This window comes from Plecotus auritus (assembly GCF_963455305.1).
Source record: "Plecotus auritus genome assembly, chromosome: 6".
Lineage (NCBI taxonomy): Eukaryota > Metazoa > Chordata > Mammalia > Chiroptera > Vespertilionidae > Plecotus > Plecotus auritus.
Window position 1 is genome coordinate 89,659,224 of NC_137773.1, and position 20,047 is coordinate 89,679,270.

The 20,047-nt window shown below is 55.9% G+C and overlaps 2 protein-coding genes across 3 annotated transcripts in view; one reads left to right on the forward strand and one right to left on the reverse strand.

Moving 5' to 3' along the window:
- The window catches only part of DOCK6 (dedicator of cytokinesis 6), a 43,387-nt gene that overhangs the window by 13,403 nt on the left and 9,937 nt on the right, over positions 1–20,047 (reverse strand). The window contains 21 exon segments of the mRNA XM_080675452.1: positions 1,359–1,498; positions 2,231–2,326; positions 2,675–2,767; positions 4,772–4,876; positions 5,785–5,948; positions 6,595–6,756; positions 7,014–7,245; positions 7,861–7,947; positions 8,665–8,766; positions 8,853–8,991; positions 9,198–9,268; positions 9,339–9,456; positions 13,067–13,229; positions 13,625–13,718; positions 13,829–13,956; positions 14,116–14,269; positions 14,404–14,484; positions 15,592–15,741; positions 15,842–15,908; positions 17,205–17,290; positions 19,074–19,286. Of these exon segments, the coding sequence (XP_080531578.1) occupies positions 1,359–1,498; positions 2,231–2,326; positions 2,675–2,767; positions 4,772–4,876; positions 5,785–5,948; positions 6,595–6,756; positions 7,014–7,245; positions 7,861–7,947; positions 8,665–8,766; positions 8,853–8,991; positions 9,198–9,268; positions 9,339–9,456; positions 13,067–13,229; positions 13,625–13,718; positions 13,829–13,956; positions 14,116–14,269; positions 14,404–14,484; positions 15,592–15,741; positions 15,842–15,908; positions 17,205–17,290; positions 19,074–19,286 (2,645 nt within the window).
- On the forward strand, positions 10,713–12,967 carry ANGPTL8 (angiopoietin like 8). 2 transcript variants are annotated; one of them, XM_080672098.1, is made up of 4 exons: positions 10,713–11,050; positions 11,250–11,411; positions 12,480–12,589; positions 12,689–12,967. In XM_080672098.1, the coding sequence occupies exons 1-4, from the start codon at positions 10,754–10,756 to the stop codon at positions 12,714–12,716; spliced, it is 597 nt and encodes a 198-aa protein (XP_080528224.1). In that variant the 5' UTR covers positions 10,713–10,753; the 3' UTR covers positions 12,717–12,967. The 2 variants fall into 2 exon arrangements, with proteins under 2 accessions (XP_080528224.1, XP_080528223.1); XM_080672097.1 differs by having other exon boundaries at positions 10,742–11,050; positions 12,700–12,967.

Genomic DNA, 20,047 nt, shown 5'->3' on the forward strand with positions numbered 1-20,047 from the left:
AATCAGACATTGTGGCCACAGCGACTGAGCACACGCCCTCTGGTCCTTCATCGGACCCGCTTTCCCAACTGAAGCTGATAAGTGTGTGGGCTCTGGACCTGGTGGCTTGGGTTCAATTCTGCCCCCTTCTCGGTTGTGGTAGCAGGTTGTTAGTCATTCTCTATTCTCTACCCATTTCCATCAGTAAAATGGAGATAATAATACAAACTTTATGGGGCTGTTGGGAGAATTTAATGATGTGATTCATCTCAAGTGTTTAGATACACAGTAAGTGCTCAATAAATGCTCAATATTACTATCATTAATATTACCCACCTAGCTCCTGAGGGCATAAAAATTAGGGGACCCAGGGCCTGGACAAGTGTCAAGGTCTCAAAACACTAATGTCCACAATTGAGCCCTTATTGTACACTGAGTGGCCAGATTATTCTGATCTCTGAATGCATAATAATCTGGCCACTCAGTATATATATATATATACAGTATATATATATAAAAAATATATAGAGGCCCAGTGCATGAATTCGTGCATGGGTGGGGTCCGGCCAGCCTGGCCAGGGGGAGGGGACATGAGCGGTTGGCCGGCCTGCCTGCTGGTCGAACTCCTGGTCGAGGGGACAATTTGCATATTAGCCTTTTATTATATAGGATATACACTGAGTGGCCAGATTATTGTGCGCTCAGAGATCAGAATAATCTGGCCACTCAGTGTATGCTGACACTGCGGTAAGGGCTCATGGATCTGTCACTTTCTGCCTTCTCCAACTCCCGTTCCTGATTTGCTCACTCTTTTCCAGTCACACCCATCACTTCACTGCTCCTCCAATAGCCCAGGCACCGTCCTACCTCAGGGTTTCCACTTGCTATTCCCCCTGCTTGCTCCCTCACTCCTTCAGGTCTCTCCCTAATAGCGCCATGAGGGCAAGGATTGGCATCTGTTTTGTTCACTGCTGTGTCTCTAGAGCCCAGCACAGGGATGTGCACACAGTAGGTACTTAAGAAATGACATTGGCCCTAGCTGGTCTGGCTCAGTGGACAGAGCGTCAACCTGCAGACTGAAGGGTCCCCTGGTTCGATTCCAGTCAAGGGCACATGCTCGGGTTGCGGGGCTCGATCCCCAGTATGTGGTGTGCAGGAGGCAGCTGATCAGTGACTCTCATCATTGATGTTTCTATCTCTCTCTCTCTCTCCCTCTCCCTTCCTCTCTGAAATCAATAAAAACATATTTTTAAAAAAAGAAATGACAGTGAATGAACAGACCCATCCAGCAAATGGGATCGGTGGCCTTGCAGCCAGGAAGCACTGGGCAGGACTGGTGCCCCAAGCCCCCTCCCCCACTGAGGCCCCTTCACCTTTACCTTGTGGGCCGGGTGATGATCTCCAGGCCCACAGAGCCAACCAGAGCCGCAATGTCATCCAGGAAACGCACGGGGAAGCGAAGCTTACGGGGCGTGTCCAGCCGCTGGCTCAGAATCAGGTGCAGGGCCATGCTTTTCACCTGGGGGCCGGGTGAGAGCTTGAGGGGCTGTGGGGCAGAAGGGGCTTGCCAAATGGGGATGGGGCTTGAGGAGCTGCAAATGGTATTTTAGCAGCAAGGGAGGTGAGGTAAAGGTGGGCGTAGGGGTGCTGGGTGGGGCTTGAGCCCCATCATAGCTCTGAGCTGAGGGCAGGGCCTGAGAGGCTGTGGGTAGGACTTGAGAAGGCCACGGGCAGAGCTTGAGTGGGTCTGAGGCTGAGCCCGTGGGAGGGGCTGAAGCAGGTCTCCTGGGGTAGGGGCTGAAGCAGGTCTCCTGGGGTAAAGTCTGGGGAAAGCACAGGGCTTGAGGGGTGGGGTTTGAGGGAGCCCTGAGTGGGACTTTGAAGGCCCACCTGATTGGGGGTGGGGCTTGGAATCAGGAGGGGTCTCTCAAGGCACCTCTTGAAGAGTTCCACAGGGGTTTCCTTCTCTATCTGGGGGTATCTCTTGGGGTGGGGGTGTCTCCTCACTGGTCAGGGACCTCTGCTGACAGTCCCATAGGAAAGGTGGAGGAGGGCCTTCTCTCTATGGAGGGAGTTTTACGGGGCCTCTTTCCAGGGAATGATCCGTTTAGGTGTCTCTTATCTCTGTCCCTATATGGGGGAGTCTAGAAGCCATTTCTCAGGGGTCTCAGGCATCATCTCAGGGGCTTCTCTCCCCAAGGAGAGTCTCCCCTGGGGCCTCTTGCTCTCGGGCGGGGAGGAGGTGTCTCACCATGAGCTGGAAGAAGAACCAGGCGTGTTGCAGGACGGCCTCGCGCACAGCACTGCCGCTCACCACCCATTGCAGAGCCAGCTCCTCGTGAAGCAGCTGCAGGCAGGGGCAGGGGTCACAGAGAGCAGAGGGGCCCACCCAACCCCCCTGGAGAGCATGAAGGGGGAGGATGAAGCTGGATAGAGGGCTTGGGGTTAGAGCAGCAGGAGGCCATGAAGGGGGAGGATGAAGCTGGATAGAGGGCTTGGGGTTAGAGCAGCAGGAGGCCATGAAGGGGGAGGATGAAGCTGGATAGAGGGCTTGGGGTTAGAGAGAGGGGGCAGGAGTCAGATGTGCCCTTTCCCTGGGCTCTCCAGACCCCGCTGAGCTCAGGGGATGGGAGCTCTGGACACTTTTGCCGGGTCCAGGCCAAAATTGCACCACCCACCCGCTGCTTCCCACTACCTTCTGCACAGTGGGTCTCGGCTGGGTGGCTGGTGGGGCCGAGGAGGAGCTCTCGAGGTAGGAAGAGGTTCGGGTAGAGCTGCGGTCGATGGCCTATGATGGATGGAGTGAAGAGGGTGGGATGGCAAGGAGGGGTTAGTGTGGGCAGATGGTATGGACAGGAAGGGAGCTGGTTGGCATGGACAGAGGAAAGATGTGTCCCTGTGGACAGGCAGTGGGGGTGTGGATGGAGAAGGAAAGGGTGTGACGGAGATGAGAATAAGGAAGACACAGCAAGGAGGTAAAAAGCAGGGTGAACAGAACAGGTTAGGATGTGGGCCGGAGTGCCCGTAGGCAGGGAGTACAGAGGTGAGCATGGATAGAGCAGGACCCAGCAGAGACACAGGTGAGAGAATGGATGGGAAGAGTGTAGGTGGAGAAGGTAAAATCATTGTAGTTGGTGAAGCGTGAGTGTGGTCAGAGGAGGTGAGAGAGCGTATGGACAAGGGTGGAGAGTATGAATCAGGGAGTTCAGGGGTAGACAGAGAAGGAAGAGGGAGGGCACAGATGTGGAGGAGGGAGAGTACAGACAGAAAAGGTTAGAGAGAGGAAGGAAGAGGAGAAAGAGGAAGAATTCTAGGACAGAGGAGGTAGATGGTGATGAGAAGCAGCTGAGAGCCCCGGGTTCCAGGCCTGGCCCCACTCCAGCCTTCCTTGGGGCCTCACTGGGCCTCTGTTGTCCCCATCTGTGAAATGGGTATGGGGACTCAAGCTCCACTCGCCCCTCCTCCTTTGTTGGTTAGGAGGTGAGGCTGCTGGCAGGGAGAACAGGTCTAATGATGGAGGCGGCCCAGCCCTGGGACCTGCCCAGGCCCCTGCCTTGGCAGTGGAGGTCCCCCCAGCTCCCATAATCCCAGCCACATACCCTGGCTTCTCAGCAACCACTGCAAAGGCCAGCCTTGGTGCCACCTCCTACCTGGAATGCCCACCCTCTTGCCATCTCATCACATCCTATGTGATCTTCAAGGCCCAGCTGACACCTCAGAGATTGAGGGCAGTGGGGGGAAGTCCTGTTAAAAATGCAGCGGGCCTGGCAGGACCCAGGAACCCAGATTCCCAGCAATCTGGAAAGTCTGTCCAAAAGTCCCCCTGCCTGTGCTGCTATCAGTCCCCTGGACCACCACGCAGTGCAGGTCACCTGAGTGACAGCACAGAGCAGGAACAGGGCCTAGGGCCGCATGTGCAGGGAAACCAGCCCCTGTGGCATCCTGGCTCCACCTTACCCTTCAGGTCCCAGCAAAACATGTTCTCTCTTTGGAGAGAAGCTGCAGACCACCCAGAGGGAGGCTGGTGGTCCCCTTTGTTTGTCTCCTTCCAGGCACTGCACACTCACACGCTGGTGCGCTTGTTTGCGTGGTGTCTATCTCCCCAACTAGCTGGCGGCTCAGGGGTGAGGCTGGGCCAAGGAGCTGTGTCACTAACAGCATCCCACCTGCAACGCCCTAACCCTCTCCCGGGCTCCAGACTGCTGTGCTGAGCACTTTCCTTAGAATCTTTATCACATCTGAAAATTCAGAGCCTGGGGTGCAGGGCGAACCCATAGCAGAGCCAGGATTCAAACCCAAGTCTGTCAGAAAGCAAAGCCCCTCTGCATACGAGGTACCTGGGATAGGGTAGGATAAAGGGAGTGCCCACAGGGCTCCCCTTTGTCTGAAACAGGACGGCGGAGCCCGAGGTTCAGTTTTGTCCCCTTGGGACCATTCAGGTTGCTATGTCAAGGGAACAGTTGAGAGCCTCCTGAACAGAGTGGATTAAAGGGATAGAAAAAGGCCATGCGGGGCAGTGAGGTTACAGTGGTTGGATTTGCATATCATTTACATGCCATGTACACACCACCATCCCTTCCTTCTGTCTCTGCCTGAGGCTGTGGTCCATGTGGCAGCAGTTTACGATGACCCTGTGTGCCTACCACACCGACTCCACAGATCCAAACAAAGCAGAAGGGGTCTGCCTCCTCCTTCAGGCAGTCCCCCTAGGTTAGTCAGCCGCAGCCAGGACTTAGGAGGAGCTCATGCTGAGGTGGGGTCACACGCGTGCAGGGGCAGGGAGGGAGGGCACCTGTCTGGGGTCGGCCCCACAATAAGGGGGTGCCCGGCGCAGCACAGCCTTGCTGCCTCCTGGAGCATAGGCAGAATTCACCCAGGAGTGTGAGCGGTCGATACCCTGGAGATACATGGGGTAAGTGGTAGAATCCATGGGCAGACGACAAAGAAACCAGCATAAAAAACCAAGTGTGTGCCCTGACCGATGTGGCTCCGTTGGTTGGGCATCATCCTGTTCACCATAAGGTTGCTGGTTCGATTAACAGTCAGGGCACATGACCGGGTTGCGAGCTCGATCCCCAGGGCAGAGTGTGAAGTAGGCAGCTGATTGATGTTTTGCTCTCACATTGATGTTTCTTTCTCTTTCTCTCTCTCTCCCTCTCCCATCCTCTCTCTCTAAAAGCAATTAAAAAAACTTTAAAAAAACAAAGTGTGAACACTACCCTGGACCATATATATGAGTGCCCATGTAGGCATCCACATGCAACCCTGGAAAACTGGTGTACATGTATGTGCATGGGTTGCATGAGCATATGAACCTGTGTTCACACGTGCGTGAGACACACACATATCTACACCTGTATATACATGCATGGGGCACACACATACATGTGCTCCATGCATGTACACCTATGGGGCAAATATATTTGTGACCTGTATGTTTACATACATAGGGCACACACACACACATGCACCCTACACATGTATGTGCATCCCGTGTGTGTACACATACAGGGCAGCACACATATGCATCCATATATGTACATGTATGTAGCATATATGTTTTCACCACCAGGCCAAGCCCAGCCACCCATCCTTAGGTCAGCCCCAGAGTATGGAGCCCAGTGTAAACCCAAGTCCTAGCTCCCCACCTGTGACAGCCACAGAGCCTCTGCGGCCCAGCGTCCAGCCTGTGTCCATGCCCCTGTCTGCTGTTTCCTGTCCTCCACCAACACTGAAGTTCTTCGCCCACCCACCTGGCAACCACGGCCACTGAGCCTGGAGGCTCCAGGGTCCCCCTCGCCCTACCTTGCTGGCCAAGATGCGGGAGACCTCGTCATCCACAGATCCAGGGGCCACGGCCAGGTCAGGGTTGCTGCTGCTAATGCTCTTAGAGCGAGCCAGGTAGAGGCTTGCAGGGCGGCCAGGGCCACGGGCCAGCGTGGCAGGCTGCACTGTCACCGGAGGGGCCCCTGAGCATGGAGGGAATACAGTCAGCCACTGCCTACACACCCTGATGACCTACCCCTTCCCAGCGGGCTGCCTTTGGTGAAGTCATTTTCTCTTTATGAGCCTCGAGGTTCCTGTAAAATGGGTGTGATAATGGCTGCCGCCTCATAACAATTTTGGGGGAGACTAAAAAACACTGAGCACAGTGCCTGGCACATAGTAAGTGCCCAGAGGAAGCAGTGGTTCTTATTAGTTATTTAGCAAATGAGAAAAACACCCGACTTTATTGAGTACTCACTGTACCAAGCATTTTGCCTGGATTGCTATGTCATTTCCTATTACCAGCACCCCCGGGAAAGCGGGGCACGTTATGGATGTTTTACAAATGGGAAAACAGGCTCAGAGAGGTGAAGTCACTTGCCCAGCAGTTCAGAGCTTGTAGGAGGCAGAGCTGATAACCCTGCTCGAGTCCCTGCTTGCTGATTGGCTGAGTCACCTGCCCGCAAGCAGGCAGATACCAGACCCCCAGGGGTGGAGCAAAACTTGCAAGTTGTCCAGACCAGCTAAGGCGTGTGTGGCCTCAGAACCTTTGTACACGCTGTCCCCTTTGTCTAGGTAGCTCTCCCCCCGGATGTTTCCTGGCCTGCAGATTCTCCCACCAATACTCACCACCCAGGAGGCTGGGCTCAGTGCCAGGCAGTCGGAAGGCATAGTAGACATAGGCCGCCAGCAGTAGGCAGTGACCACGGGCGTCCTGGGCAGCCTCTAGATTCCGATGGATGAGGCTGACTACATGGGCCATTGCTTCAAAAGCTCCACGACCCAGGTTCACTGCCGGGCAGAGCAGAGGTCAAATTGCAGGGCCCAGGGCCTCCTACCTTCCCGAGAGACTTTAGGGTCCACGGGATCATGTGGCCATCAAAGGGTCACAGAAGACCAGCTCTCAGCTCAGTGGGCTGAGGTCCCTTTCCAGATGGGAAAACTGAGGCCAGAGAGATAAATGGGCTAGAGGAAGTCACCCAGGACCAGGGGACTGAGGGGCCATTTTCCAGGTGGGGAAACTGAGGTCTGAGGCCGTGCCTGCTCACCGATCTGGCCGCCGATGATTGGGGGCCGCACGACCAGACGTACGAGTTTGTCCAACACGTGGTGAGAGAAGGCAACGAGGAACTCGGGGCTTGCGAGGCGTAGGGCCGCCAGGCTGGCCCGCAGCTCCTGCTCCACAGTGCTCTCGCTCAGCACGCCGTCCTTGAGCCGGAATGGGAAGGCGCCCTCCTCCAGGACATGCACCAGGGTGAAGAACTTGTCCAGGTATGGGTCCTGGGCGGGGGATCTGGGGTGAGCAGGGAGGGGCCAGGGCCCTGGTCCAGGAAGCCTCAGGGGATTGAGTTGGGGGTTGAATGGGCAGAGACACTGAGGCCGGGATCAATGAATTGATAAGGACAGGGATGAGACTCTGCAGGGGTCCTCAAACTACGGCCCGCGGGCCACATGCGGCCCGCCGAGGACATTTATCCAGCCCGCCGGGTGCCGTTGCCTGTCCTGCTTACCAGCCGACTCGTCCCGGGCCCGCAGTGCGCATAGGAATTTGTTCATAGTTTTTTTTTTAAACTATAGTCCGGCCCTCCAACGGTCTGAGGGACAGTGAACTGGCCCCCTGTTTAAAAAGTTTGAGGACCCCTGCTCTAGAGGAAGGGAGGGAGGAGAGAGGGGGAGGAACCACAGAAATAGCAGGGGACAAATGGGGGGAGGAGAGACCATGCAAAGGGCCAACGCCCCGGCTGGGGTAGCCACTGGCACTGCTCCCTGCCTGAGTCAGCAGCTTCCTGGGAGACAGGTCCAGCTGACTGAAGTCTGTCCATGGCCCAAGGCCAGGCCTCTCCCCGGTCAGTGGGAACTGTTGCCCAACTCCTGGCTTCCCGTCCTAACACCTACCTGGGGGTGCACAGAGGACACAGCCATGAGCTCCACGCTGAACACGCCCTTGTGGCCGTCCACCCAGCGCATGCCCGGCAGCGCCACCTGTGGGAGGGACACACCGGTGGGCACTGACTGGCCCTCCCCCACTGGTCAGGTCACCAGCTCCAGTCATTTCAACTATTGCAACACCATAGCCTGAGCACGGCCCTGCCTGGGGGAGCAACTGGGCACCCTGCCCTCAGCCCAGCCCAGAGATGGGGGTGGGGGCAGTTAGGAGGGAGCACTATGGGGTTCCACTGGAGACCCAAGATGAACATCAATGGAAGGGAATGAATCAGAAAATAGGATCATGGAAGATGGAGGCCCCAGGGGCACGAAGGAATAGCTTGAGGGTATGTGGGAGGGTGACAAAGTATTCAGGGAGGGGGTGGGGATGATTGCCCCTGAAGTACTCCTGGGGGACAGTGATCAGGAAGGTGGGCAGGGCTGCTAGTGGGGGACGGTGATGGAGAGGCAGGGATAGTAGGGGACAGGGAGGGACACAGGGGCCATAGGACACTCAGAGGCAAGAGCAGGAGTGAGGAGGCAGCCCGGGGCCCTGGCCCTGACAGAGGACAGCAAGGCTCCCAGAAGTGCTGATGGCAAGGAAGGCAGGGCACCAATGGGGAGCCACCAGGAAAGCAGGGAGCGCTAACGGGGTTGGTAAGGCACCAGGTGCTGGTGGGAAGGTGGGTAATGCATTCCTGGGGGACCGCGAGGCAGGAGCCCAGGGAGCTCCGGGGGACCGGGCGGTGGGAGGCACGGGGCCAGAGCGCTTACGTCAGGTGTGAGCACGGAGTAGCTGGGCGGGGGCTGGTCCACGGACACAGGGAGGCAGAAGGGGCCCGTCCTCAGGCGGCCATGCTGCAGCAGTGGGATCCACTAGGAAGAGGCTGGGGGTCAGGGGAGGGCCGGGCAGGGGCCCGGGGGCTGGGGAGGGGGAGGCAGGCGGGGGGGGGGGGCCTCACAGTGAAGCCCACAGGAGTCTCCAGGGCTGTGCCAGGCCGGGGCTGGCAGCTGACGTGGTAGAAGGTGAAGAGCAGGTGGTGGTTCTCGGTCACACAGGCTGGAAGATGCAGCTTGAACTCCTCGTAGAACTCAGGGGACCTGGCAGGGCCGGGCTGGCGTTCAGGGGACGGGGATCCCCCTGGTCTGCCCCACCCCCTCGGTCACGTGTTCCCCCAGCACTGCAGACCCCACTGTCTCTGCTCTCTGCCTGGGTTCCCCCACTAGCACTTCTGGAACCTGCTCCTTCCTCTCCTCTTCCTGCTCCTGTCTCCCCACCAGTGACCCTGGTCCCCCACTCCACCTACTTGTTGTGGTAGACCACCGGTGTGAAGGCCTCCCGGGTGAATTCGCTGCAGCTGGACTTGCCAAAGATGACCTGGGGGAGCAGGGCCATGAAGGGCTGGCCAGGGACACCTCGCCCACCTCTCCCGGGCCCAGCCACTGACCGGCAGGGCCTGGCTGGGGTCCTCGCCTGCCATGTACTGCACTCGCACGGTGAGGTTGCGCACGGAGCCCTGGCGGCTGCTGAAGTTGAGGCTGTGCGGGTACACATAGAGCAGGTTCCTGCAGGGACAGGGGCGGCGGGGGGGGGGGGGGTGTCAAAGGGACAGAGGAGTCTACTGGAACAAGCCTGGCCTGGGACCCAGGACAATGGCCACACAGTCGAGGCACTGAGGGCTGGAGGAAGGGCAATAAGGGGCACAGTTCGGAATGTGACTGGCAGAGAGTTGGAGACAGAAGGGCAGCCTCAGAGCGTAGACAGGGAAACTGAGGCAGATGGTGGAAACACAGAGGCCTCTGGGGACACTAAGAGGCATGGTGAGGCAAAGGGCAGGGGGCCACATGGGTGCTCAGGGCTGAGTTCCAAGGTGGCCCCAGTGGCCCGTGGTCAGGATAAGCCCTGCCCGGGCTGACCTGCCCCTCACCCGCTCAGGGGCCTGCTCACCCCTTCCCCCAGGAGAGGCCCCTCATTATATCGCTTGTCTCTCAGGTGGGAAAACTGAGCCTGGAACCAGCATAGGGGCTTGGCTGGGGTCAGAGATCTGCCTCTCTCCCCAGGGGTAACTGTGCAAGCCCTGACCTCCCTCTGGGCTTCAGTTTCCCTATCTGTATAGGGGAGCATTGACCCTCCCAGCTGAGCCTCTGTAACAATACCAAAGATGTAACAGTAATGACAGTGATTGCACCAATCACCGAGGGGGCACGTGTGTGCTAGGCTCTGGTTAAGCACTCACCATGAAACAGCTAATTTACTTTTCACAAGCAGCTTGTGAAGCAAGACTCATGTCACCCCCATTTCACAGGCAAGGGGAGTGAGGCGCTGGCCCATAGTTATCCCGAGGGAAAACTGCAGCTAGCATTGATCCGGGGCACGTGTGGGTCTTGAAGGCAGACTGTGTGGCCTTGGCAGAGTCTCTGCCGCCTGTACCCACTCCCCCGGTTCTCAACCAGGCCAACAAAGACGCCGGCCTCACAGGCTTGTGGGAAGGGCAGGAGATCAGTTTCTGTAATCAGTGGAACAGCTCTGAGCAAACTGGGGAAACTCATAAAAGCCTCACTATTATCACCGTTACTGTGCCTATTGCAGGTGGGGAAACCAGAGCTCACAGCTTCTTGGACCCCAGCACCTGGGCCTGTCCTCTCCCAGTGCCCCCAGCCCACACCTGGCCCTCGGCCCCAGCCTGCGTGACTCCAGCATGGCTCAGCTGGACATTTGCCTGATGCAACCATCGTGCCGCTGCCAGGCCCTTGCACAACACAGACACCCGACTGGCTGGTTAACCATTGACCGGGGGTTAAAGGGGCGCTGAGGCATAAAAGGCAGCAGTGGCGCCGTGACTGCACCTCCAGCCACTCAGCCATGGCCATGCTCGCGCTGTGCCTTCTGAGTTCCCTGCTAATGATGGTCCAGCCTGCCGCTGCGGCCCCCGTGGGCAGCGTGGAGCCGGCACAGCACGAGGAGCTGACCCTGCTCTTCCACGGGGCCCTGCAGCTGGGCCAGGCCCTCAATGGCGTGTACAAGACCACAGATGCACGGCTGATGGAGGCCAGGCACAGCATAGGCCTCTACGGCCGTGCACTGGGGCTCCTGGGGCAGGAAGTCAGCGAGGGCTGGGATGCGGCCCAGGAGCTACGTGCAAGCTTGCTGGAGATGCAGGTGAGCACTGCTTTCTGACTCCCTGGGGTGGGTAAGGATCTGCCCTGGAGTTATGTGCAGAGTGACCAACTGTCTAGGTTTGCCCAGGAAGAGGGGGGTTCCTGGAATAGAGCAATTTCAGTGTTAAAATCAGGCATGACCCAGGCAAACAAAGACAAGTCGGTCATCCTGCTACTGTCTCACTATTGATGCTCTACAGGTGGAAGAGGATGCTCTGCAGCTGCAGGCAGAAGCCACGGCCCAGGCACTGGGGAAGGTGGCCCAGGGACAGCAGGTGCTGCGGGAGAACATGCAACAGCTAGAAGTCCGGCTGAGAGGTGCCTGGCTGGGCCGGGCCCATGACGAATTTGAGGCTTTGAAGGTAAGGGGCTCCCAGTCCTGGGGGAGTTGAGACCTGATTCCCAGTCAGAACTTGCTTTTAGAGCAAGTCCCAGAGATCCCCCTCACCCAGGTCAGCTTCCCAGCACCAGGTGTGACCCTGGGCGAAACCCATGTCCCTTTCCCTGTATCAGTTTCTCCATTTGCAATAAAGGCAACAACTGATGTCTCAGAGTGGAGTCAGGGACTCAATGCAGATAAGATAGGAAGAGGCTAGGTCAGTGGTTGGCAAACCGCGGCTTGCGAGCCACATGCGGCTCTTTGACCCCTTGAGTGTGGCTCTCTCACAAAATACCACGTGCGGGCGCGCACGTACAGTGCGATTGAAGGAGTACCCTAATTAAGTTAATAACAATGTACCTACCTATATAGTTTAAGTTTTAAAAATTTGGCTCTCAAAAGAAATTTCAGCCCTAGCCAGTTTGGCTCAGTGGATAGAGCATCGGCCTGTGGACTGAAGGGTCCCGGGTTTGATTCCGGCCAAGGGCACATACCAGTACCTCGGTTGCAGGCTGGATCCCTGGCCCTGGTCAGGGCGCATGTGGAAGGCAACCCATCGATGTGTCTCTCTCACATTGATATTTCTCCCTGTGTGTCTCTCCCCCTCCCTTCTGCTCTCTCTAAAAATCATTGGAAAAATATCCTTGGGGAAGGATTAACAAAAATAATAAATAAATAAGAAAATATTTTTCAAAAAAAGAAAAAAGAAATTTCAATCGTTGTACTGTTGATATTTGGCTCTGTTGACTAATGAGTTTGCCAACCACTGGGCTAGGTACTCAATAAATGCATACTTTTAGAGAAACCGAACATTTCTTGAGTGTTCAGTAAGTACCCAGCACTGTTTTGTGTCCTTTAATAATCCATATCATGCTCATAATCCTACCAAGTGAGTCCCATTTCTTCCCCATTTTATAGCTAGGGAAGTTGAGGCCTGAAAGTGGCAGTGACTTGCTGGGTCACACAAATGCAATGAGGAGAGGGAGCTGGGTAGGATCAAGGGATGGGAGGTGAGGTAGCCCCGGCTGAGGTTTCTGTCTTGACCCCACAGGCCCGTGCTGACAAGCAGAGCCACATCCTGTGGGCCCTCACGGGCCATGTGCAGCGACAGAGGCGGGAGATGGTGGCCCAGCAGCACCGGCTGCGACAGATCCAGGAAAGGTGAGCCTGGTGGGGGTTGGGCATGTAGGGCAACTGGATTGGGGGTATGCAGGGAAGCAGTATGCCTCCCACCTTGGCTGAGCCTCATTTCCCTTCTAGACTCCACACAGCGGCGCTCCCAGCCTGAGCCTGCCTGGCAGAACAGAGGACCAGCCATGCACACCTAGGGACGCTTCCACGCCCCATGCGGCCCCTGCGCAGGGAGGAGCTGCCTGTCTGCTGGGGTCAGCCAGGCTGTCGGGCCCCACTTCCGGCCATGGATCAGAGACAGAAGCAGGTGGGGACGAAGGCAGAAGACATGGCCCCACTGAGGAGGAGTGAAGGAAAGACATGTATCCCTTCATGCCTACATACCCATTAAAGCAACAGTGGCATCTCACCCTGGGTGTCTGTGTGTGTCTGGGACAAAGGGGGCCCTACTTTGCATGATACCTGAATGCCCCCCAGAAGTACCCAACTGGGCCCCAGAGGCTGTACCTGTAGCTTGTGTGGGGAGCGTAGACCTCACGGGTGGGAAACTCCAGGATCTCCTTGGTGGGCCGGCCCCTGGGGTCTGGGTAGGGCTTGACATGAAGCAGCTCCGGGGACAGGCAGAAGTGGGGGTTCTCGGGGGCCGGGGAAATGTCGATCTTGAGCTGGGCTGGAGAGGGGAGCCAGTTTGTACCTGCCTAGGAGTCTCCTAGCCAGGCCCCATCCTCTCTGGACTTTGGGGTTCCAGCTCAAACTCTCCCACAATGCCCTCTGGTGGCTGTCCTTTAGGTATTAAGGCCAGAAGTCACCCTCAACTCCCACCTCTTGTCCCCACATTTGATCAGCTCTGCCCTCAGAATCCGTGTTCCCCCAGCCACTACATCCCCCAATTGACCCAATATCTGTCTTATTTATTGTTTCTAATCTGTGGCCCCCACTGGAAGGTCCAGCCTCTGAAGATGGGGGTTTGTCTATCATGGTCTCTGTTGGGTCCCCAGGGTCAGACACAGCAGGTGGTCAGGGTTTGTTGAGTGACACCTCTTGCTTATGGGGTGCAGCACGCACCAGTCACAGGCCGTAGACGCCGTAGCAAGGACGACGGGCGCCGCATGTCAGCCAGGAACTTGAAGAGGTCCTCATCACTGAGCCTCTCAGCCTCCTGCACCAGACCCGAATCCATGAGCCGGGTCCCCCGGGGCCTGTGCGATCACAGGTGTGTCCCTCGGCGCCCCTCCCCCTCCCCCTCCCCCTCCCCTGTAGCCATGACACCTGTTTAAAGAAGTTGGTGACTGTTAGTGTGGCCGGGCGGAAACTGGAGAAGCTGCAGGTGTCGTCCCCGCTACTCGTCCGATCTGGGGGCCCCCGACGGCGGCGATCAGTCCAGGCAGGTCGGCGCTCTAGGGGCAGGAGTGACAGTGATGGATGGAGGGGGACAGAGATGAGAGGCAAGGAAGGAGAAACTTGGAGACTTAGCCTGTACAGAGTACAGCCAGCAGAGGGCGCCCCTTCCTTTCCGCAGTAGCCCCGCCCCCGGGCCTCCAGCCCCGCCTTCTCACCGCCCTCGGAGTCGGAGTCACGGTCAGGCTGCCCAGCGCTGCTCACGATGTTGGCTAAGTGCACGGCCGTCCAGGCAAACGGCATACGGTAGCGGCCCAGGCGGGTGCAGAACTGCTCGGCCGCTAGGCGAAGCTTCTCCAGCTTCTCTTTGTTCTGTGGGGAGACCCTCCGAGACCCACAAGCTCAGTGCCCCAGACCTGCTGAATGCAGGATTGGGGTGGGGGGTGGGGTGGGGTGGGTGAAGGGGGCAGGGCGTTCACCACCAGGTCCAGCCTCCACCCGCTTACCTTGGCTGTGTCCACCTCCTTCATCACCATGTAGGGCTCACAGCACTCGCTGATGTCTCCCTGCTGTAATACCTTCTCCAGCTGAGGGACAGGCAGGCCCAGTGAGGTGCTGCAGGAGCCTAACCTCCCCACCATACCCCCAACCTCCTGGACCTCTCATGAGCCCCCAGACAACCCGTCCACTAGAGCTCTTGCTCCAACAACTCCCTTGGCTCCCACTGTCCTTGGGGTTGAGTGTTAGCAGCTACCTGGCCTGGCCAGCTGCTCCCTCCCCACCTTTGAACCCACCCCAAAGTCCAAGGCTCCATATTCCCCTACATCTACAATTCTTTGTCAGTATAAACAAGAGGCCACTCCAAGCATGGCTCTGGGTGATAAGAACTGGACTTCAATCCTGACCACTCTGGGCTGTGGGATCCTGAGCAGGTCCCCCACCTGATCCGTGCCTCAGTTTCCCCACCTGTAAAATGGAGCCATGGCAACCCCTACCTCCCAGGGCTGCTGTGAGGACTCAAGGGGGAATCCCTGTGAAGCCTGACTGAAGGTGAGCAGTCCCTATCCATTGGTGCTCATTTAACGTCATTAGTGTAACCTAACTGAATGCTTTGGGAAAGGAAATTTAAACTCACTCCTGGAAACAACAGCCCAAATAAATGTGCCAACTAGGTCTTTTCTCTCCTAATAAACTGAAAAACTCTCAACTAAAAAACATATTTTAGGCCCTGGCCAGGTAGCTCAGCTGGTTAGAGCATTGTCCTGATACACCAAGATTGTGGGTTCTATCCCCAGTCAGGGCACATACAAGAATCAACCAGTGCATTAATAGGTGAAACAACAAATTGATGTTTCTCCTTCTCTCTCTGTCGGTCTCTCTCTCTCAAATCAATAAATGAGAAATATGTACATTTTTAAACATCTGTCCCCCTCTGCCAGGATGCCATTTCTCTACAGGCTGCTCACTCATGGGTCTCGGCTCCGCTGTCACCTCTCCGTGGAAGCCCTCAGTGACTTCTCTTCCCCTGGGTTGAGTCAGGAGCCTCCTCCAGGCTTGCCCCACTGCCTGTGCTTCCCCTACAAGAAGCCTGGTCATCCTTCCTCGTGTCTGTGTTCTTCCATGACCGTAGGGACTGAGCCTGTGACACTGCGGTCACCATTGCCACCCCTTCCCTGCCCAGCCCCCGTGGGCACCTTGATGACCAGGAAGATGTCGGGCGAGGGATAGGTCACAGAGAAGATGGCAGAGCGGGCCAGGGTGGAAATAGCCGGGTGAGTGCCATGGGCCCGCAGCAATCCCTTCACAGAGTCTGAGTTCAGGTCAAAGTAGAAGTTCTCCGAGATCTGGGGGCACAAGAGGCAGTTGGGTCACCACCTCCAGGAAGCCCACAGCCTTGCAACGAGGAGGGCAGTGAGGAAGGAAGGGGAAGAAAGGGGCTCCTACCTTCTTTTTCTCCCGCACATCATACAGGGCCAAGATGCCAAAGATGGGCTCAATCTCGATCTCGAACCTGTGGGTGAGGGGGCGATCTGGCACAGGCTGTTCCTGACACACTCCCACCATCCACACCCCCTACTCCCTCCTGAGGCCCAGCCCACCTTGGTGCAGCTTTGGGGGGCATCTAATTCCCACTGAGCCACACGAACTACCATTTAAGGGCTTGCAGAAAAGGCCTGTCCCATTTTGCAAGAGGAAACTGAGGCACTGATTCTACTCCCCCACTCCTATCAGTAAATAACTCACACAAAATCCCTCCCCCAAAATCGTGGTTCTTGTTCAGTTGGTATAGAGGTAGCTTTTGGCACAATTCCCTCTCCCCGCCCCCCAACTTAAAATTCTTGACTCCTGGGTCTCCCTGTCTCCCCTCTCTGGGGTGTCCTTTGTCACCTGTGCCACCGTGGGCCGAGTCCCATTTTTGCTCGCCTGAACGGCCACTGTAACCGCCTCCCTCCCTTGCCCTGCCTTGCTGGCCCCCACTCACCATCTGCCTTCTAAGGAAGCATCTTAGAACTTAAATTTTGAGGCTCCCCACTGCCCTGACAACAAATTCCTGCATTGCCCAGCCCTGCCACACCTCTTGGTCTCATTTTCCCCTCTCCAGATGTCCCCCCTTCCTTTGTGTGTGCTGTATGGTCATCCCACGATTACATGCTCTGTATACACTAGGCACTCAATGAGTGTTGAATGACTGGATGAGCCCACAGAGCCAATTCCCAACCCTTGTGCTTGGGGCAGGCGGTCCACCCGGGCCTCAAGCCAGACCAGGCCTCTCCTTCCTGTCCCTGGCCAACAGGAACTCAGGGTGGGAAGGGGCAGGGCCAGGCTCAGGTCCAAGGCCACATCCTGTTCAGCTCAGTTCCCATGCATTTTTGGCTGCTCCCAAGGGGGCTAATGTGGAGGGGGCCTCACGCCCAGAGTCAGCAGCGCGCTTCCACCTGGGTCCCACCAACAGAGTGGGAGCATGCGGGCCCCTGGCCTCCCACATTGTGATTGTAGCGCAGTGCCTTTGCCACTCTGTGCTTCGGTTCCCCACTTGTGTCCACTTCACAAGGGGGTAGTGAAGGTTAGCGTGCATGTATGTGAATGGGCTGAGAACAGAGCCTGGCTCACAGCACTTAAGGACTGGTGGCTTTCAGTAATAAAAACGCAAGTCTTATTTCCCGTCTAAAAGCCCATGGCCTCAGGGGTCTCATGGCTACACGTGGTAATGGCACAGCTCTCTCAGTGAGCACCAAGAGTGTGCCACACCGTAATCTATCTGTACGGTCCCCTTGCATGTCTGAGGGGGGAAGGTAAGCACACTCACTTAAGTGACAGACACTTGACCAGGATCCTCTGTCCAAAGTGTTCGCAGGGCGGCTCCGGGTGGCTGCAGCGTTCTACGGCTTCGTCCTGCCAAGAATCGGGGCGGGAGGGGGGGGGCAGCTGGGACACGTCCTCCAAGAAGAGCTTGGAATGTATAGCCTGAGACCAGCTCAACCCCCAGCCTGACTAAACTTGAAGTCCCTTGCCTCTGAGCCTTTGCATAGGCTGTTCCCCTGCCTGCAATGCCTTTCTTCTCTCTTCCTCCTTACTGCTGATGCCTGCTCATGGTGTAGGTCGCAGTTTACCTGGCACTTCCTCCAGTAAGCCTTCCCCAACCCCTGAGGCCTGGGCAGGCACCTCCCTCCAACTTAAACTAGTAACAATGAAAAACAATAATGCTTAGTATAATTATCCATATAATAAAAGCCTAATATACTAAGTGTCCGGTTGTCCGTTCAACCAATAAAAGCGTAATATGCTAATGATATGCTAAGGCCACTCAACCGCTCACTATGCCATGCACTGACCACCAGGGGGCAGATGCTCCGATCAGTAGGCTACCTTGCTGCTGGGGTCCAGCTGATCGGGACTGAGCAGGATAGGCCAGACACGCCCTGGAGCCCTCCTGTGGTCCCTTCCTGGCTGGCCAACCTCCTGCGTCCCTCCCCAACCCCAATCATGCACCAGTGGGGTCCCTCGGCCTGGCCTGTGCTCTCTCACAATCCGGGACCCCTCGGGGGATGTCAGAGAGCTGGTTTTAGCCAATCCCACTCAATGCAGGAGCTGCCCCTGGTGGTCAGTGTGCTCCCACAGGGGGAACACCGCTCAGCCAGAAGCTGGGCTCACGGCTGGCGAGCGCAGCGGTGGTGGCAGGAGCCTCTCCCGCCTCTGCAGCAGTGCTAAGGATGTCCAACCACTTCCCGTGGGGAGTGGGCCTAAGCCATCAGTCGGACATCCCCCGAGGGCTCCTGGACTGCGAGAGGGTGCAGGCCGGGCTGAGGGACCCCCACCCCCGAGTGCACGAATTTCGTGCACTGAGCCTCTAGTTATTGGTATAAGGTAGCTGCTCAATAAATGTCGGTTGACAAAGTGGTCACAATGCCCTGTTGTAATGGGCCACGTGGCTGGGACATTGAGGGCCACATGAGGGACAAATATCAGCAAGTCATTATGGTGTTACTCTGTCTGGGTTGTAATTTCCTGGTAGGAGGGTCTCTCTTCCACTAGACAGTTAACTTGTGGGGAAGGGATTGGGTCTATCTTGTTCATGGCTATATCCCCGGTGCCTGTCATACAACAGGCACCCAAACATGTCGGTTGAATAAATAGAGGTATACAGTAGATACCTACTAAAAGTTGGATAAACAGATAGATATATATAGAATGCATTCTATTAATGATGACTGGATATACAGTATATATGATATTACATTAGATACCCAATAAGCACTGATTGAATAAATATAGAGTATAGAGTTAGAACTCAATAAATGGTTGAATGAAAACACTAGGTACTCAATAAAAGTGGATTGGATAAATGTAGGGGTATACAGATGTCTAATAAAAGCCATTTAATAAAAAGAAAGTGTATATCCACTAGTTGTTCAATAAGCATTGGTTAGATAAATATAGGCATATAATAGGCACTAAATAAATTCTGTTTGATCAAAGAGGTCTATACAGAAGGTATACAATAAGTATTGGTTGAATAAATATGGGGGTGCATATTAGGCATCCAATATAAGCCACCGAATAAAAAAACAGGGTATACAGTAGGCACCCAGTACATGTTGGTGGGATAATATATAGGGATACATGTCAGTTGGATGGGTGTTGGCCTCAGGGCCTATGTGGGCCTGTAGGCACCCACCTCATCAGGTGCTGGGTAGAGGGTGAGCAGGGTGCGGGCCCGGTGCTGCCTTCGTAGGGCCTCATTGCGCCGGTCCACATCCTCGGCGGCCACCCGCTCCAGCAGTGAGGGCAGCAGTGAATCAGCTGCCAAGTTCTTTAGGTCGAAGATGCCAGAGGCGCCGCTGCTTCGAGGAGTGTCCTCTGGGGAGCCCGAGGAATGCCGGAGGTCATCCTGCCAGTGGAGAATGGGCAAGCACCACTACAAGGGTCATCTCGGGACTTTGCTGACCCTCTTCCTAGAAACTTACTTGGTGAGCCTTCCTCCTTTACCATTGTTGGGAAGGCTACTTCTATCCCCATGTTCTGAGCTTCACAGGACCCTCATCCGGCCAATCAGAATACATCTACCAGTCCCAGAGATAGGCTCCAAGGTTAAGGACATACCTGGACTGGGTCAATGAGAGCCTTCCCTGGGACTCTGCTCACTGTTGCCAGGGGAGGGAGAGTTCTTCTTACAGGGGCTGTCACTGGCCCAGGATCCTACCTGACCTCCCAGACACAGCTATGGTCAGAGCTAGATTACCCTGGTTCAAATCCCAGCTCAGCTCTGTGACTCCAGATCTAGATCCCAACTCTGAGGGCCTCGGTTTCCCCAGCTACATCTATAAATTATAACGATGAAAACAATAACAATAACTCTTAGTATAATTATTGTTGGTATAAAGTAGCTGCTCAATAAATGTTGGCTGACAAAATATAGGCCAGAGTCATAGTGGGACAGTGATGGTCCTCTAATCTGTGCCTCAGTCTTTTAATCTGTAAAATGGGTGTAATGGTTGCCCTGCCTCACAGGATGAAAAACGAGGACAAGTTTATAATGTTTATAATTATTATCCTTAACTTTTCACTCATGGGGTCAATACATTTCCTTTTAAATTCAAGGTTATTTGGGTCATTTCCCATTACGTGTGACTGAGAGCCAGGGCTGGAACC